This window comes from Aulonocara sp. 'chitande type north' Nkhata Bay, linkage group LG5 (assembly GCF_057382095.1).
Source record: "Aulonocara sp. 'chitande type north' Nkhata Bay isolate Kocher_YH1m ecotype deep benthic linkage group LG5, A_spYH_male_GT1.1, whole genome shotgun sequence".
Lineage (NCBI taxonomy): Eukaryota > Metazoa > Chordata > Actinopteri > Cichliformes > Cichlidae > Aulonocara > Aulonocara sp. 'chitande type north' Nkhata Bay.
The window spans coordinates 36,618,293-36,638,107 of NC_141348.1; the positions used below are offsets into that span (position 1 = coordinate 36,618,293).

The following is a 19,815-nucleotide window of genomic DNA, read 5'->3' on the forward strand; positions in this document are numbered from 1 at the left end:
TGGACATTTGTAAGAGGAATACAGGAAGATGTTATGGAAGAAATGACAGCATTGAATCAGAAATATGATGAAAGAAACTCTCTCGTTAGCAGACACTGCAGCCCATAAAGCATACTGCACATTACTAATGAAAATGTTATCCCAATAAATCTGATGAGACACGTAAAACGCAGTCCTGTGCAGAAAAACACTCTTACACAGACCTGTACGACAAAGCCTCCTTTCCTACAGAGTATGTAATGGGGGTAGGTTTACACTGTATCAACTCAGTTGCGTTATCTAAACAAACTGAGATGATGCCAGCTGGCTTCTCCCTCTGTACTGCCTGAAGGACAGTTGATGAAGCGTACTATCAAATCAAGCCCTATTGAGATCTACAGTACCACGAGAAAAAAAATTACAACACTGAGGGGAATTTAGAATTTGATTTCCCATGAAGTGGAAACCTTGTGAGTAATAAATAACAACAATGATGTGCCAAACAAAAGTCAGCATGAATCACTGTAACTTGTGAGAACAATAAAAGAGCTCTTCGTCCTTTCTGAAGGCGTGTTTAAATGCCATGAAGGAGCTCTTGCTGGTGTAAAATGACTGGTTGCAGATAATATTCTATATAAATCGTGCTCAATTAACTCATCAGTGGTAAATGAGTAACATTCCTTAATACCTCAGACAGTGTTGTTATTTTGCATTTACACCACAAAGTCAAATCTGTGGAGAAGAAAAGACTCCAAATTCAAGTTGGTTACTGATGGATTACCTGAACTTGGTATGGGCTGCTTGTTTTTGGATGTTTCAATTCCTGCTCCAATTAAGTTCATGATCTTCTCAATCTGTTGAAGAGAAATAAACGTGAAACACTGGTGAAAAATTACCTTACCCGAGACTGACATATTAACTCATGACTTTAAAACAGAAGGCAACACATCATAATGGATCGACTTTAATGCATTAATGTAAAACACACATCCAACCTTCCTTTATCCTACCTGAGCCAAACCAATTATAAAACAGGAAGGAGTGAGACTGCCTGAAGAGTTAGGTCTGTGCACTGCTACTGCTGGGAGTGTTGGAGAGAAGGCAGGCTACTTTGCATTGATGGATTACGAGCAACAGTCCAACGTGGACAGCAATTCAATGACTAATGCTTCACTCAGCAAAAACACAGACGGTTGATTAAGGTGAAGCAAGAATATCTAAGAAGTTCTGTAACCAGGTCCAAAATGCATAAACTAAGCCCCAAGAGAATGAGAGCTGCTGTTGACTGTTTCAGGGAGTAACTGATTGCCCCCTCAGACCTGTGTTATTTAGGCTTCAGAGAATAAAGCAATAGCTTACTGCAAGATTAAGTGTGCACAATGCTGCATGCAGGAGATTACAGAACAACTCAAAAAAGAGTTGTTCTGGGGCTTAGAGCTGAGCGTGTTTATTTAAGAGGACTCTGATTTTCCAGAGCGAAAATATATTTTAAGGTTGTTTGTTTTTGTTTATTTTGCTGAGTAACAGAACATTTGTGCAGATTCTAGTGAAATGCTTTTGGAGACTGATAAAGGTATCACAGCTGATATTTGAAAGGCAAGGAAGACAAGCTATGAACATTATTTTTTTTCATCCCAATAGAAATGAATATGCACAGATATATAGGAATATACATTTCAGCAGTTGAAGAAAACTCCAGTATTTTATTATTGCACTTCATAGACTTGATTTAAAGTTTGTCAAAAATTGAAGCACTGAGAAAGGCAAGATAGAATTACTTTCTACATTTTTCATTGCATAAAAATGATAATAAACAAGCTTTACACTCTACACTCCAAAGTTTGAAACACAGCATTTGCTATATACTCGAGACAGAGAATCCCAGCTGTGCACAAAAACAGTCAAGAAATGACGCAATCAAGAATAGCAGGACTTTCCAAGTGTTTTTTTTTTATCTTCACTGGCATAAAGGTAGTTTAGAGGTGCAACTTGGCCTGCCAGCTAGTGAAATTTGCAGCCTTAGCGATGCTGGAGATTTTTCCAGCTTTAGCCAGAGGTGATAACCCTGTGTGGATTATCTGCGATTTCTTGTTTTTATCAGTAGTTTAATTATCTGAGAGAGACTATTGCATTGTTACTAAACACAATAATTCAAAAATGGAACAGTTTGACATCTTCAAGTTGAAATTCATAGAAAATAAACTAATAAAATTAAATCTGTTTTTGCATGTTAATCTAGAAGTTTTACAATTTTAGGAAATGTGAAAAAGAAAAAAATATCTAAAGTTTGGACTTTAGCCCGGTGAAATAAGCTGAAATGGCTCTGAAACATCCTCTTCATGAGACTGACATTTAAATGAAGCTTATGCGTAAGTTCAATAAGGAAGATCTGTCGTCACCCATCTGTCTGCTTCCCAGGCGTTGACGGATAATCTAAGCTTTACATCAATTCCACTTTCCCACGCTGTCAAGTTGATTATGACATCACATGTCTAGTCCAATCAGTTTTCTGCTGGCCTCCTTCAGGCCGATCAGCCTTTACTCGGCTACTTTAAATCTCACTGCGCATCTGTTATTCTTCCTTGCAGTCGCCTTCATGCAACTCACCTCCTCCCTATCACCGCCTCTCATCACTCAGGCTCCATTCAAGCCTCCATCTTCATCTCCACCACCAGCGTCTAGACTCTGGGGGGGGGGGGGTCCTGCCCTTATCCCTATCACAGCTGGGATTATGTTCTGCTGTGCTAGGCCATCGGGGTCTGAACGCCAAATACCTCAAATTGAATTTTGTACATCAATAAATCATGTTCAGTTCATTCTAATGATCGCTTCTTATTGAACCGAAGCTTACTGTTGTTCCAAATACACTTATGTCCACTATCAATTTTATTCAATCAGTCATGGTTTTGGTACTACCTAAACTACCCTAAACACCAAGCTAAGCGCTCAGTCGACAACACCTTGACAATCTCTGGTGCTATGGAAAAATGTGTAGGTGAGTTACAAAGTTACAAAGGAAGTTTTGCACCAAACACCTCATTGTGATTGGTCACTAGCAGATTGTTGCCGTTACCCACAGTTTACACCAACTTACCCACACCAACTTGCCGGCAGACACTTGCATACTACTGGCTGAGTGGAAGTAAAACTTGAAAACGTTTGATCTGTTTGCTGACGGGTCGGTTCATTACAAACTATAGACAACCTTGCAAATTTGCTAGCAATCAAAGCAAATCTGTGAGGCTAATTTTGCACAATCACTCACCAAATGGCCGGGGAAAAAACATTTTTCCTAGTGACCAGTGATTTGCCATTGGGTCGCCAACTGGTTTCTAGACCTGTGTATTTGGAGCCTTCACCTGCTAAAGAAATTTGGTTGAAGCTTAAAAAATAAAAATAGACGTCCAAAGATGAAATAGATGTGAATTTTATTAGTCTACTTCTGCATTTTGTTAACTACTTCTCCAACCTAGGGCTGTGGGCGGGATGTGTTCTATCTTAGCTTTCACAGGCAGTGTTGCGACTTTTTTTTTATAAAAAGCGACTAGCGACAAATCTGGCGACTTCTTCTGGTGTTATTGGAGCCTTATTTATGACGACTTTTTGACGTGAAAACGCATATCGCCCTTACTCTCAATAAGCAGCGGGTGCTGCCATGAGCACCTCGCCCATGCCAAAGCGCTCACCCCCAGCTGCTATCAGGGCAGGAGACGTTCAAACCTATGCGTCCAAACTGCAAATGAATCGCGCATGAGCGAAGCCGCTGCTCCCGCACTGACTGTAACGCAGTCAGTTCTTTTACTGTTATGTTGTTTTGTGGACCACAAGGTTTTAAAATACTTATAAACACACACACACAAAGTAACTCCAACAGAGTGCCTATTTCGGGTCACTTTTGACGGTCCAAGCCCGGATAAAGGAGCAGGTTTGGAATTGTGACATTAAAAAAACAATAATTGCCAAAAAATATAAATTATAAATGGATTTAAGACGTTTTTACTGACTTTATCTCTCTTCCTCGATGTTATTTCTCTCTCCAACTGCATAGGTTACAATACATTAGCATGACCAATTATGCAAATTAGGCGATGACATAATTTAGCGACTTCTAGCGACTTTTAGGACAGCCAATAGCGATTTTCCTTACTCTGGAGTTGGCGACACTGGTCAGAGGACAAAAGAAAAAGTACATCCTGGACAGACTGCCAGTACATTACAGGGCCATCAAATGGACATCCTTATATTTTATTTATTACAACCCTATTCCCCGTTCCTATGAATAATAATCACTGTAATCTAGGGCTGCCACAAACGATTATTTTGTTAGTCCACCGATTATTTTTGCAATTAGTCGACTAATCAGATCATGCATCTATTGTAGTTAAACAGACTTATTGCACCAGCATGCATCTGCTCTTATATAACTATCACTAGCTTACAGCTTGAAGTGTTTAAGGTATGTGCTAACTAAAAATAAAGACAAGATGGAAGTTTATTAAATTTTAATGAAATGTGCAGATTGTTGCGGTGGAGTTCAATAAACTCAGCCGATTTACTCAGGAACAAATAAAATACTGAAAAAAGCCAAACAATAACAATTTTAAGTTATCTAAGTGACTTATATTTCATGTTTAACCTGAGTAGCGAAAGACGGCGGTGGGTTTGAAAACGATTTGCCCAGAGTCCGGTGTTCTCACGGGCTCTAGTGAGGCTTGAACCCTGGCTCGCTATCGAGCTGGTGGGTAACAGACGTCTCTGAAAACGTCGGAGCGCTTTTGAAAATATGTGGTGTCTTGATAAACTGAGCAGATATTTGAAGTTTACACAGCTACATTCTCGCCTGAAAACACGTTAAACGTTTATTTTATGACTCAGAAAGAATAATAAGAGTAATATTAAAACTAACTAGCTGCTGCCATTGTTGGAAACTGAGCTGGGCCGCGCTATGAATTCTGGGACACAGCTTCTTCTTCTTCGGGGTTTAACGGCAGCTGGCATCCTTGTACATGCAGTGCTGCCATCTTCTGTTTCAGTCCGTTATTACACTCTTAAATCCTACTACTTATTCCTGCGTCTTTTGGGATCTTACAAAGCTTCAAACGACGCGTCGACTATTAAATTAGTCGTCGACTATCGTGACTAGTCGACTAATCGTGGCAGCCCTACCACTGGCCAGGTGTATAGTCATGCATCAAGAACAACAAGGCAAATGATCTGTACCAGTCACTCTGTTATAAAAGAATCTACTACAAAAATAACATTCAATATCCTTCAGCTATTACAGACAAGTGTAAATCCAGCTACAAGTTCTGACAACTTCAAGCAAGCCAATTAACAGGCTGGGGTCACCTTAAAATGTATGAACACAGTATTGCGAATCAGGCTAGAGACTATATTTAGAAACACTGGAGTAGTCTATTCATAATCAGCATGAAGATTTTTGCAAGCCTGAAAAACTGATTCTGCTTCCACTAGTGACACCAGAGACACAGCCAGGCTTATTTGATGTAATATTTAGTGTTTGAAAAAGCCCTATGCACTTCGCTAGTGGCATCAACACTGTGGATTGCCTTGATTCATTTGGAAGTCAGGCACGTGGGACACACAGCATATGCCTCCAGCAATACAGACCGCACATTACTTTATGAATTAACCCAGTTACATTCTATATCACATAGACACACTCATCAGGAGTGCATTACATCTAAGCTTAAGTGCACCTTTATTAAGACCCGTCACCAAAAAATGCTGCTTCTGAGGAAATTAATTACGTAATAACTAAAGTGCTGAAATGTCTTCATGTGCATATGGCCTCATCCGGTGCATACAATTCCCCAAACAATAGTTGCAAAAAACCTTTAGGGTATTTTATGTGATTTCAAAAAGAGAAAGTTGCCATCATATACGTTAAAACACACAGAACTGTGCAAACATTGCACCCACCAGAAGTAAAGCTTGCTTTCAAAAACAAAGGCATGAATAGTTTGTCGATTAAGTTCATATAAAGTCCATCTGTTGCTTTTAAAACTGCATTAATTCTCCCAGGTACACTTTTACATAGTTTTATAGAGCGAGTAGGATGTCCCCAATATCTTGGAGTGCTTGCCATAGTTCGTCCTATCTCTTCTTCCCACACTTAGGCGCCATAAAATCAGGGCTTTATTCTTTGGCTTTTATTCTGGCTCTGTGTTTACTGTTTGTACCCTTACCTGGTGCCCAAAATGTTTTGCACTGTAATGTATATTGAAGGTATTTCTCACGAAACAGTTACCATGTGAACTGTACCAAATGTACTTATCCACTAACAAGTAAGTCTACTTTATCCCTAAGCCAAAGCTAAAAATGGTGGTAACGAAAGACTGATGTTACAGAGGAATCTTTACACCACAAGAAAAATTAAAGCAATAGTTCTACATTTGGGAAAATGTGCTTGTTGGCTTTCTTGCCGTGAGTTAGAAGAGAGGATCAATAAAACGCTCAAATCTGCACACAAAATATGAAGTTATACCTACAATTTGGCTTCTTCAGGTTAGAATAAAGGTGGGACACAGGGAACAAATAAGCCTCGCTCTGTCTAAAGTCCACAAAATCTGCCCACCAGCACCTCAAATTCTCAGTAATTGTTAAATCTCGACTCCATACAGAAAATGAACACTCCCAGGAACAGCTCCCAAGAAGTCAGCAACGAAATCACCAACAGCCAAAACACATAGTCTCTATTTCCAAACTTTGGTTTTTGCATGAATAAAATATCTGATTTTATTATATAATATATTAATTGGTGATAAAAATAAGCATAACAGTTGCTCGATGGAATATTTTGTTGGTTTTAGACAAAACTAATATAGCCAATTAAACCTGTTTGTAGGTTTAATGCCAAGATAACCAGCAGCAGGCTGTTCTATCACTCAGTGTAACACCAATCTAACTCATATTAAGACACACCTCACAGACTTTCTGCATCAACACAAAGCAAAACCTACTTTAATTCAGTTTATTTATACAGTGTCCAATCACAAAAAAATTAATTATTAAAAAAACCAATCTCAAGATGCTTTATATAGTATAAGGTAAAGGCACCATAACATGAGACACAGAAACCCAACAATAGCCTAGAAGTAAGGGCTTTGCATTACTGAAAAGAAAAAAACAAAGCTCTATTTTAACAGGAAGAAACCTCCGGCAGAACCAGGGTAAGGGAGGGCAGCCATCTGCCACGACCGGCTGGGGTGAAGGAAGAAACACAACAAACAAATCACAGAACAAAGCGCAAACTACAAGAGAGAGAAGACACAAAGCTAATTACATGCAGTAACGGTGTACAAATACATGGGGAGTGGAAGAGAGGAAAGGTGCTCGGTGCATTATGGGAGATCTGCCTGCAGCTTAAGCCTACAGCAGCATAACTAAGGAATAGGTCAATTACTAGCTTTATCAAAAAGTTATATATTTGAATTCTAATATGTATAATAGACACAGTGTCTGACACCTGAACCCAGCCTGATAAAGATAAAGGCTTTGACCCACAATGGAAACTCCAGGGACCTGAAGTAATGCTGGAGTTTGGAAGCAGTGCTCTGTTGGCCTAATACAGCAGTATAACTAGCGTGCATCAACCTAACCAAATAGGTATAAAATAACAATTTATAAAGTCACAGTTTGTTCTCTGAATCCAGTTAAGCACTGCTTTTTCCTTAAGTATTATATCTGAAAGGTGAAGTTAACCCAGCCTTTTCTCAATGGTATTAAGTTTAACTCATACCGTATTTTCTAGAAAATGTCTGGGAGTCAGAAGGGATATGATCAAGTAGATGTATTCACACTGAAATGCTACTGATAATGCTGTTATGAAGCACTTGGAGGTTTGAGTGGGCTGTATCATAAAAATCGGTGCTCAGCTGAATGATAGCACTAAATCCTGAAGTGATTTAGATGTTAATACAGTTTAAGCCGCTCCTCAGTTCATGCACATATTGCAAAAAATTATCCACTCTGTGCCACCTTTTCATGCTCGAGTGCTTCAATGAAAAAGATCTGATGGTAAAGGTGAAATAATTTTGCTTCTTTCCAATGCAATCAACTGCCCTGCTGAATTCCTGTGATCACTCCTTCAGTCCTTGGCACTTACTCTGTAACACCTCCAGATATCATGACTTATTCCTCTCAATCTTGAAACAAGCTTTTTTCTGAAGAGGTTTTAAATCCTAATTATTGACCAAAAGGACAAGTTAAGATCAACATTTTTAGAATTACACTTGCCACAACAATGTTTTTCTCCACTTTGTCTCAGAGACCAAATTTTTGGAGGACTGGTCTTGATCTAATTTAGGAGATTAAGACTTGAACACAAATCCAAGGTGATTAAATAATTTAACTCCTTAACTCACCCCCACTCTGTGTGGGTGATATAAAGGCAGGTTTTGTTGGTTTAGAGACGTTTGTTTGACAATTCTCAACCAACTGTGGGTAAAAAAGTATATCAGGCAACTTGATTGCCCAATTTTTCTCCCCATTCAGGCCAATGATTGCTTTCTGTCAATAACAGTACTAAGAAATGCTTTGCAATTTTTATTTTCCTGTTGTCTGTAGCCTATTTTCATTTTAAAGGAAGCAGTTGGGGATACTGAGATAAAGAGGCTGTTCTTAGCTGCACGGAAAACTAAGGAGGAAGGCACAACAGCATGAGGATTTTTCTTGCATGCATCTAAAATTAGATGTGTGCATACTGCAAAATGTATTTAGAAGCATAGGTGTGAATAAAATGTAATATACTCCACTCAAGCTGGTTGGTTTTTCTCAACAAAAAGGTTTACAACACAGCAGCAGTGGGGATGATGTTGTAGTTTATGGTGGAACTGGAGCCTCGCCCCTCAGACACAGCAAACAGCAAAGAGGCATTGCTGTCGTTACAAGAACAATGCCCCTTACTGTAATCAGAATCAAGACCTCTGCTGGTAAAAGGCCAAAAGTATCCTTTCAAAGAAAAGCAACTTTTTACCTGCTCCCATCTGCAAGTTTATTTAAGACACTTACAAAGCTATTTAATTAGAAACCAGGTGATATGATGTTTATTCATATAAGAGGACAGTAAAACTGCTGTAAATATGGAAGGAGCAGCGCTTTAACTACAGAGGATGATGCTCAACTCAAGTGAGCTAATTAGGAAGACATAACATCAAGTCATTTTTGATCTCTTGGTGCTGCTTTACTCGTGAGTGAGACGTTTTGCACGCAGGAAAAGAAACACAAAAATCACGTTAGAAATCAGGTTTGCCTATGTGGAGAAGGTGTGGTCCCTGGCTTGGCTGCAGGGGAGGGGTGGTGCAGTGAGCTCAACGGGGCGGTGCTGGGAAGGCAGGTGAGAACACAGCTGGTGGCGTTTGGTCTGATGACAGTTTTTCCCCTTTTTTAGTGAGACGGGACACGAGAGGAGAGAAGCTTGAAACAGCTGAGACCAGAGCTGACCAGACTGTGAACTGTCACAAAAAGCATAGTCAGAAATAAACGTGATATCTCGCTATATCAAACTGTGTGTGCGTGAAGTGCATTTTACAAGTGGTGCCGAAACCCAGGGACCACACCTCTGCAACAGCCTACATTTTATCATCAGCAGAAAGTCAGTTATCAGAACTGTAACAATAACTCAGTTGTGTTGCTTTACAGCCTGGGATGTATTGTGTATCCTTTATATCACTGACAAATCAATACAAATAACACATTGCTGACTTAAATCAATGGCACTTTAACATGCTGGTGACTGAGCCTGTTATCTTTAAGACAGGCCTGTTATTTGCCAGGGTTTGGACAATTTTATCCTGGGGTAGTCAGCCTGAGTGAGTGTTACTCTACAGTCTTTAGATACTAACTCTCATCATGGGTGCTTTAGTGCACACAAGATGAGAAATAAATACACGTGTGATGACATTCCAAGAGATTCTAGACCCTCAAGTACTGCTGGAAACCAGGAGATGGAATATTTTAATGTTTATACAATAAAAATGGAAAATTCCCCAACTTCAGCTAGCGGCAAAAATTACAGAGGGTTTAGTTGCTGTTGGACCTGCTTGTCTGGGGACACTGTGTCAAACATAAATAAAAACAGAATGCAATTAATTAATTTCAAAACATTTAAAATCTATATTTAATTGAAATTATTACAAACGCAACATGTCAAATGCACAAAGTGACAATTAATATTCTATTCGGTTGTCCTGTCCCTTCCACCAAAAAAACCAATCAACAGGCAAAGTGGGAAGTACAAGTCAGCAAACAGCTAAGGCAGCTCCAGTTTTGTGCTGGCAGACATACTGCATCTTTATCACAGTATAGATGTGTGTATTTACTATGTTTTATGTCCCTTAAAAAAATGTCCCACGAAAAGGGCTTAGATTTAAAAGCATGATTAAAAAAGCCGGTCTAGAGCAGGTTATATTTAAGAAAAGAGAACAAAAAGCTGCAAAATCATCACCTTCTGACCAATCAGTTCTCTAGAAAATAGTGTCAACAGTCCTGCGACATCCCTCTGACCTCTCATAGATACCAAGAATGAGTCTCACATTTCTTTTGAACGTCTAAAATCTTTGTCTATCTTTGCTAAACATCAGTAATAAATAAAAATTCAACTTTAATCCTTAATTAATTCCTTAAAATCCTTTTTTTCCTGTTCATTCAATCAATCAATCAATCAAATCAGTTTTATATTTCTATAAGCCTCAATATATAACCCTAAAACAGGAACCCTATTTTTACTTGTTGACCCTAAATTTGCCTAAATTAATTAGTCTAAATTAGAGTAAGCCTGCATTTTCTATTTTTACACATACTCTTTACTTGGTCTGAGACCATCAAACACCACCAGCGCTGCAGAAGAAAGAATAAAAACTCAAACTGAGCATCAATTTAACTGAATAACAATTATAATCTATCATATTTTCCCTGTGCAAGTGGTATGTCTTACTGACAGAGCAGTCTGTTAACTTACAGTTATATTTTTTGGTTTTGTCTGGCTCAAAAAGGCAAAAATCATTAATATAGTAGCACATTTTCACTTGCCAAAATAGTAAAGCACACACACACACACACACACACACACACACACACACACACACACACACACACACACACACACACACACATTAATAACTACTGTACAGCACTATTTCAATTATACACACAAACACCACTAATACTTGCTGGCTCTACATATTTAACATATTCATATTTTTCTAACATTCTAGATTTATCTTTCTTTGTAGCATGCATCAGTCTGTTGTAAGCAGACTTATTCATGACCAGAGATGGGCAGTAACGCGTTACTTTTAACGGGTTATATATTGAGGCTTATAGAAATATAAAACTGATTTGATTGATTGATTGAATACTTGTTACTTGTAACGCGTTACTGTAATCCAATTACTTTTCAAGTACACTGAAAAAAAGGGACTGGCCATCTCTTGGATTTATGTAAGCATCTTGCATGTATTTAACACAATTGCCTCATGTTTTAAAGATAAATGTAACTATATAGTGTAAAAACTACATGATATGCAGAAAGGGTGTATTAAATTGTTTATATCATGTTCAGGTGAAGTAAGTCAATAAGATAGCAACGTTAAATCTCGTGAAACCACGCGTGATTTCATCTCGCGGGCTTTGGATCGTGGTTTAAAAAATGCATCCATCTCAGTCAAGTCGAGCAGCCAACTCTACGTTTTTTGGTATGTCTTGATTTTTTGAATTAATATTTACCATATTTCAGCCAAATGTAGTTAAACGTCTAAAGTGCCGCCATGTAACATGCTAAAAAAAGAGCCGTTAGCTTATTTCCTGTTTTATCTGTTATCAAAGAATTGGCGCTTTTTCATTTGAATTTGTCTTTGGCACAAGAGCCGTAATATCACATTAAACCTAATTACGAGGCACTCATAACATAATTTGGTTTTCTGTGTGAATAGATTTGTCAACTGACTCTTCAGTTACATTGTGTATTTACTGCACCGTGGTGTTAGTGAGATTTTGGACATTGAACAGCTTTAGCTAATATCATCAGCGGCATTATGCTAGCTTACATCCCTACCCCTCCTGCCCTCACCTGCTGTCCTTTTGTTTTTGTTTTTGTTTTTGTTGATGCACATTGAGAGACCACATCTATTCTGCATTTCACCAGGAGTCAGCTGATGGATTGTGGGTTCAAGGTGTTATGGTAAGAAAGTATATTCTATTTTCGCTTAAGGTTTCTGTAACTTAATTATAATAGGTTTTTTATAATTATTAGGTGCATGCATACTCAAATAGACCACCCTATTAATACAACTGAGAAATCCAAAATCTGCCATAGGTTTAACTTATACCTGTATGTATTGTCAGAAAGGTGATTACTGGACTCACATTAATGCACACTTGAACTAAAATGAGGTTGTAACTTGTGGGTTCTTGGGTTGCAAATCAGAAATAAACATTTTTTTAATCCCATAAGATCTGGAAACACAGTTTTTATTCAACAAAACATTACTGATTATTAACCAAGCACAGTGCCTGCTGTTATTTCAAAATAATTTTATGTCATTTCAGATGAAATGCAGCATTCCAGTGCATCCCAACCATGCCTTTACAGTCAAGGTTTCTGACGGAGCTGAGTTTCTCTCTGACAGTCTGCTGAAAGTGTTTGCAAAGTGATCGGGGGAACAGGGCACAAAGCTAAAGGATGTAGCTGCCATGATGACAGTAAGAACTTTAAAATTCTTTAACTACAAAGTGTATATGTATTGCATTAGGTCAGTAAAAGAGTTTTATGCTGCATCCATTGAAACAGTCAACTATTACCCGTGAGTACTGATTCCACCGAAAGGATGCCATAATTTTCGTCATGCATTTACTGGCCCACTGAGAAAAATTGATCTTTTTAAAAAAATAAATGTTCTGGAAACTATATATCCATAAAGTTGATGTCAAACAGGAACTTTTGATATTGCTTTGTAGATGCTGGTGTTGCATGTTGACTGGTTTAAGTTTTGGTCTGGGATCATTTTCTTCTGTGCTACTGAAAAGTTCACAAATCTCTGTTTTCTTTGTTATAATACTTTAGGATGACATTAATGCTCAAAGGGAGTCTCATCAAAGTGCTCCGCATCTGTGTGAAAGACAATTGCAACATCTTGGTGCAGGAGTTCATGGTGAGTGTTTTATGAGTAGATTGTGGCTTTGCAACATTTAAAAATGCATTTAGTTATCCACTTGATCCTCATTGGACCAGTTAGGACCAGTAGTCCTCTTTAATAATTTGAAGTTCACATGAGGCCTGGTAGTGAACTCAGCCGCCGGCCCTTGAGGCCCCACCCCTGTATTAGGGGTCACATCAGTGTGAAAAAACTTTAAATTTGTCATTCTAGTGAACAAAGGAAAATCCCACCAATATTGACATTAGCTTTTGTTTGAAAAAAAAAAAGACCAACAGCTAACCAAATTGTGGGGCTGAAAGTCTAAATTCTAACATCTTCTGAGTGACAAAACCTGGATTTCTGATGGGCCAGTGTCTTTCTAAGAAAAACTAATGTAAAGCATTTGAAATTATGTTTTTCACCCTCTCTTAGAAACTCTGTTAGACCATGAATGGCAGCATGGCAGGCCACTCTTTGGCTATAGCTATTTACTATGTTGCTTGCATTGGTTTAAATTACTCTAACATTAGAACTGGTAGATTCAAAAGAGATGAGTTTAAAAAGGAATCTTAAAGAAATGTTTTGTTTTTAACCAGGACTTGACTGAGGCCACTGCACAGATTGAGAAAACCACAATGAACATCTGTCTCCAGAGGATGCACCAGGCAATGACTTTTCTGATGTTGGCATCATCATCGAGGGTATAGTAGTTCTTCAAGATCTGGATAACGTGACCTTTGCAGTAGCCATGCTGTTTGGACCTTTTTTATTCCTTCAATATGAGTTACCCATCACAACTCTGCTACACTTTTGAGGTGATTCAAAGGGTGGTAATGGAGTTGGAAGCAACTCAGCTCTCAAGAAAAGCTCACAACTAAGACAAAACTGCTCCTGCAACGAAGCTCACTGTTATGCATGTGAGGTGACCAGCTCTAGGTGAGAGGACATTTAAATCTCACACTTGTTCTGCTGCATTTTTGAAGCTCAATTCCAGGAACAGATCGCAGGGTTCATTTTTATATACACTGCAACTGCCATGAGGATGAGCCGTTTTTTTGTTGTTGTTGTTGTTTGTTTTTCCTTTTGCTCTGTACAAGTTCTCTGTCTGTTTGGCAGCATTTTTAAATTTCTCTTTGTATTTTTTCTTTCTTTTACTAGTGAAGAGATGTAGCATGAACAGTTATGCAGTCTAAATATCCCATATGGGTCGTGTGAAATGGTATTTTCAGTTTCATTCAGTTGAAGTAAGGAACGTTGAATATTTCTAAGCTTGCTGTTTTGAACCAAGATGTCACAGTATGATCAGTGCCGTAATTTTTGACAGTCACTGTATCAATGTTATTTTTGCATCTCTTGAATAAAGGTTTTGACCTGCAAGTGCTAATTTCTTTAGTTATTGGGGTAAAATGGGTAATGTTAATAGGAAGGTGTTTGCCAATTCAGTAACCTAATTTAATGTTAATGGAAACTAACATTACCTCAAATTGTTTAGTTATAATTGTTGTTTAACTGAATCTTGACGTCAGAGGCCTTAAATAGAATGTTTTGATTTGTTCTTTCCCAACATTTTTCAAAAGAAAGAGTCTAATTTCTTTGCTGTGATTGATTCCAGAGAACACGGAAGAACTGACATTATTTAACTGTTGGTTTATATAGATTCAGTAGTGGAGTAATGTCAGTTTAATTCTTTACCTACTGTCAATGCAGTGAAATTAGACATTTTGTTTTGAAAGGTTACTGGTGGATGCCAGCAACCATCTTGGAAGAGAACAATATAATCTGTTATAAGGCCTCCATTTGAAAATTGTGTATTTGATACTAGAATATAATAGCAAAATGTAATTTGAAGATAACATGTAGTATTTAAGGGACCAAGTAGTATTGGGTAAAAGTTATTGAATGGTGTTGGGATAAAGTGAGAAAATTGTGAAGGATTAAAATATTTCAAGAGCTCAAATTACTTCATCAAAACATGTTTAAGTCACATTTTATCAACACAAATTGCACAGGTTTATTGAACATGAATAAATTGTGTTAATTTAACTCAATTGTTTAAGTTGCTGCCAAAGCAAAACATCTGTGTGCAACAAATGTCCACCATTGAATTAAGTAAATCCAACAACATATTTTTTTCAGTGTAACGAGTAAAGTAAGGGATTACTATTGCAAAAACGGTAATTAGATTACCGTTACTTTCCCGTAGGAACGCTGCGTTACTGCCTTACTAAAACCGTGATTTTTTTGCAAGAATGTCTCATGACAGTGACGTAAACAAGTGCGACATTTGTGACAACAGCTGTCTGCAGATCAACAGTGGATAATCTAAAGCAAAAAACCATCCTTTCGGTGCTTTTTAAATGAAACCAAACAATATGTTAAAACCATACAACATTCTCAATCAAAAAGCTGTCAAAACCATAAACCTATGTTCCCTGTTCAATATCATGTGATTCTATAATAGACTGTGTCTATTTTGCTTTTTTATACGAACCCCCTGACATTGTGTTTGCTATTTTGTATTTGTATATCTGTATTTTGTGCTTTGTCAATAAAACGTATTCAAAAAAAAAAAAATCAACAGTGGATAATATATGGAGTCCGGGAGAGAGTATGAGCGTGCAGCGTTTAAAGCGTGGAAGTACTGACCTTCCTTTAAGTTTGATTCCATAAAACGTGACAAAAACATTAGCATCCGTTGTGCGTGGGAAGAAAACTTCTTTTTACAGCGAAAACCCCCCCCCCCCAAACTTCCAAACAAGCACCGAGTGCGCAACGACGTAATGGGAAATTCACAGAGAAACTCGCGGATTCTTCAACTGACCTATGCGGCACACCTGCACCAGGGTAAACCTCCGCCTACCCTGCTCCTGCTTTACAGGTGAAAATAGAGCAAAAGGACCGCTGAGTCTTTGATTTTATTTATTTTCTGCTGTGTTTTACTTGCATCTATTTGAAAGAGTGAGTGTAAACACACACAAAAAAGAAAAATTATGTGCCGGAATGTGCAGAAAATAGGTTTAAATATTAAACAAATCTCTTCCAGTCAGAGAATGTTGCATATAATTAAATTTTTGCTTGATGCATAAAGTTAAAAGATTAAAACTAATAAAACAAGTTTTAAAAAGGGACCTTTCCATTTGATTACATTTTGTATGACAGGTTATGTAGAAAAAGTAGAATTGGGCTGAAAGGTCTATCGATTTATCACCTATTCAGGTTGTAAATCGTGTTTTTAAAAAGTAACTAAGTAACTAAATAACTAATTACTTTTGAAAATAAGTAATCAGTAAAGTAACGGGATTACTTTTTTGGGGAAGTAATCAGTAATTAGTTACTGATTACTTTTTTCAAGTAACTTGACCAACACTGTTCATGACTGTGATTGATCAGATGGGGCCATTGCTGAAGAGGTATAAGCTATATTAAAGACCCGATGACAAGCTAAGCTTGGCAAGTGTCACACACTTGATCAGCACCATCCTTTCTTAATTTCCCTTTTTCTGTGCAGCAAGAACACAAAAAAGTATAAAAATGCTACAATATACAAATATTTGCAGTTCAGCTAGTTTTGTAACAACAGTAGGCATTTAAATTCCACAAACTACATACTAGCTAACATGTTTGAGATAATGTGAAATGATCCTAAACAATGCCCTTTAGAGAGCATTATTGTTCACTGAGCCAGAGTCTGAATGCGCATAAATGATGGCTGCAAATCCAGAACAGAAAAGACAAAGAAATAGATGGCTGAATATAGAAATACTAAAAAGACTACTTAGAAAGGCTGCCTGCTTCACTGTCCCTTGTCTGGAAACAGGATTAGCGCCTCAGTATCACTGTCAATAAAGACAGATGGCCCAGCAGCTCCACAGTATACAAGACCAGCAACACATAATTCTATCCACCGGATTTTATTTGACAGCTCTGAAAACCACACAGCATAAATAAAGCCTGCGAGAATAGTAACAGTAAAGTCAAGAATGCCTTTATGGTTCAGCTTATTCATCTTTTCAAGTATCATTTAAGAATCCATATGATGTAAATATAGTTATATTGAACAGGTTTGAAACTATTTTTTCACAAGATTCTAAAATTCTTTTGAGGAAGAAATATTTTAAGATTTATTGTGAAAGCTGCTAGCTTAGGTTGAGCTCACATTGCAATAAATTTAAGGGCCACTTAAATGTAACTTTCATAATAAAGTTTTATTCAATCCTGCTTGTCAAAAAAACCCTCCAAATAAATATCTGTGCCAAGTCACAAAATCAACCAAATTTGAAAAAAGGGTGTTCACTTTTATGCAAATGCAGATTTCTCCAGTGAAATACCAGAAAACATACAAAACATCAAGGGTGCTAATATGTTTTTTTTTCTGTTACTCTAAATCATAGATGTTAAATTGGTGCAGTTTTATAATTAAAACTATGCTACATGGACCTGCTAATGGAGCTGAACTCATGCCATGAAGATCATAGGTCACAGTTTTTGTGGTGATCTTAATGCTAGAGGAGGCCTGGAAAGAGTGGAATCAGGTAATAGGAGAGGATGCTGATTAGGCTCGACAGTTTGGGACATCTTAAAATGTATAATCTGAAATTTCTATTTTCAAAATTTTAAACTCCCATTTTTGAAAGGAATTATAGTTTCAGCTCTTGCACATGTGCAAAAACTGCATTAAAAGCAGTTTGGAAGCAGTGTGGAAGCAGTCTCCTGCTTCTGATACACCTGTTGTGAAATGTTACAGACAACACGGCATCAGAAGCAGGACTGTGCCTCACCCCACCAAGCCCCCTGAAAACACCATTACTCTCATATTAATGTACCACATCTGTCAAACCAGATCTTGGAATGTGTTCACTCTGCTGTAGCTCGCTGTATAAATTATGAACCAGCTTGCACATACTGTAAAAAACTTGGCACCAGCTGTAATCTACAACATTAAGATATTTTTGTGCCCTTTTCATTTTTTTTATGACATGCATAAAGCATGTGAATATTTAACAGAACGAAATTAACAAGATAAAAATATATTGGAGGGCCACATCATCTTGTGTGATTTATAACCACAGAATAATTTGAAACCCCAGAAATACCACTGGGAAACTTTGAGTACATGCAGAAATGAACCCAATTAAGCATCTGCAATATGTGGCTGCTTAACCTTTGGCTTTTGAGCGTTCAACACATGTACTGACGATGCCAATCACCTTAACGACATTAAGATGACTGAAGTGAAAATTACTTTATAATTGAAGTTATTTGTAGCATTATGTCAAAAAGGGAAAAGGAGAAATTCACAACTAAATCCACATGTAAAAGTAGTAAAAGGTGAAAGTAGTCAGTTTACTGGGAGAAATTTGCTAAATGCCTGCTACTGATAATAACCATCAAACCAATTTAAAAATGTTGTTTAATTTTACAGGAACAGTAATGGTAAAACTGGATAGTAGTTTATCTTTGAGTAGTTATTAATAAATGTTATTAAGGCCTGCAAGATGTAGTCTAAGATGCATTTTTGAAGCTTAACGTAGACGCTCAAATCACATCACTGACAGATAATCTTTTTTTTTTTTTTTATTAACAGGCTAGTGCTTTTTTCCCTATCCTCAAAGAAAGAAGAAAAAACTTGCTTGTTCCTGTATAATTAAAATATACATTCAAACAAAAATAGTGCAGGATGCTGACATAAAATCATGTACTGGAATATTTAGATTTGGTGGGATGTTCATAAAACATATAGTTGTGCTTGAAAAAAAAGTGTAAATCAGGTTTTAAAATAAATATCACCACTTACAAGCCATTTAAATTATTCTCAATTAATAATAATTACCATAACCCTTACCATAAAATATTAACACTTGCTACAATTTTATTTGATTTATGAGACATTTTGTTTTTTAATGTTAGCAAACTTCAGCTGCACCTGTTTTAAGCTAGCTAGCTACTAGTTTAGCTAATTTGGGCTGTAAGATTTAACCTAGATATGTATGCATAAGTAATTTTGTTTTACACAAACAATTAAAACCAAATTTGAACTTGAATTTTGTTTTACAAGACACCACAAATCAGAAGTAGTTCAAACTTTGCTGTCATCAGTGGTGTTGAAGTTAATGCCGGTGTCCTGGGAATCCATCCTTTTTTTTTTCTTTTCTTTTTTTTTTTGTTAATTAAGTCTTTTTATTTATTTATTTATTTTATTTATTTATTTATTTATTTTTGGCAAAAAACAAAAACCAACAGAATGGGCAGGAAAAAAAGGGAAAAAATGCATATATCGATCACCTGGATCACCTGTTGAGAAAGAAAAAAGAAAACAAGCAGAAGAGAACAAGAGTAATAGAATAAACAACATCACAATGATCTATGGGAATATGACAGTAAATACTAAATATTAAACATTATTGTGCAGCACATAAGATCAACAGAACACAGTGTGCTTTGAGGTAGAAGCCAAAAAGGGTGTAGTTTGTGGGTGTGATCACCTGTGTGTACACCTGTGAGCATGGACGCGCTTGTTTTTTTTAAAAGGTTCCTTCATGTAATGATCTGCTAGAGGGTGTGGGGGGGCCACAGCCCCGTCCTCCAGGGCATGAAGCAGGCATGGAGGAGATCCAGGCTCCAGACATCCAGAGGCCCCCAGAACACAAGAGACCAAGGAAGACCAATAGAGGGGCAGCCG

At 37.3% G+C, this 19,815-nt stretch overlaps 1 protein-coding gene and 1 long non-coding RNA gene across 6 annotated transcripts in view; one reads left to right on the forward strand and one right to left on the reverse strand.

Annotated features, from left to right (window-relative positions):
- anks1ab (ankyrin repeat and sterile alpha motif domain containing 1Ab) overlaps nucleotides 1-19,815 on the reverse strand; it is a 61,111-nt gene that overhangs the window by 33,229 nt on the left and 8,067 nt on the right. For all 4 annotated transcript variants that reach the window (XM_086293312.1, XM_086293310.1, XM_086293313.1 and 1 more), the window contains exon 2: nucleotides 761-833. In XM_086293312.1, coding sequence (XP_086149438.1) covers nucleotides 761-833 — 73 coding nt within the window. The remainder of the gene's footprint in view (nucleotides 1-760; nucleotides 834-19,815) is intronic.
- Nucleotides 11,409-15,697, forward strand: LOC147331182 (uncharacterized). Of its 2 annotated transcripts, XR_015129161.1 has the most exons (5): nucleotides 11,409-11,696; nucleotides 12,118-12,181; nucleotides 12,550-12,702; nucleotides 13,064-13,151; nucleotides 13,733-15,697. It is a non-coding gene; the product is annotated as an uncharacterized LOC147331182 (long non-coding RNA). The 2 variants fall into 2 exon arrangements; XR_015129160.1 differs by lacking the exon at nucleotides 11,409-11,696 and having other exon boundaries at nucleotides 11,799-12,181; nucleotides 13,733-15,696.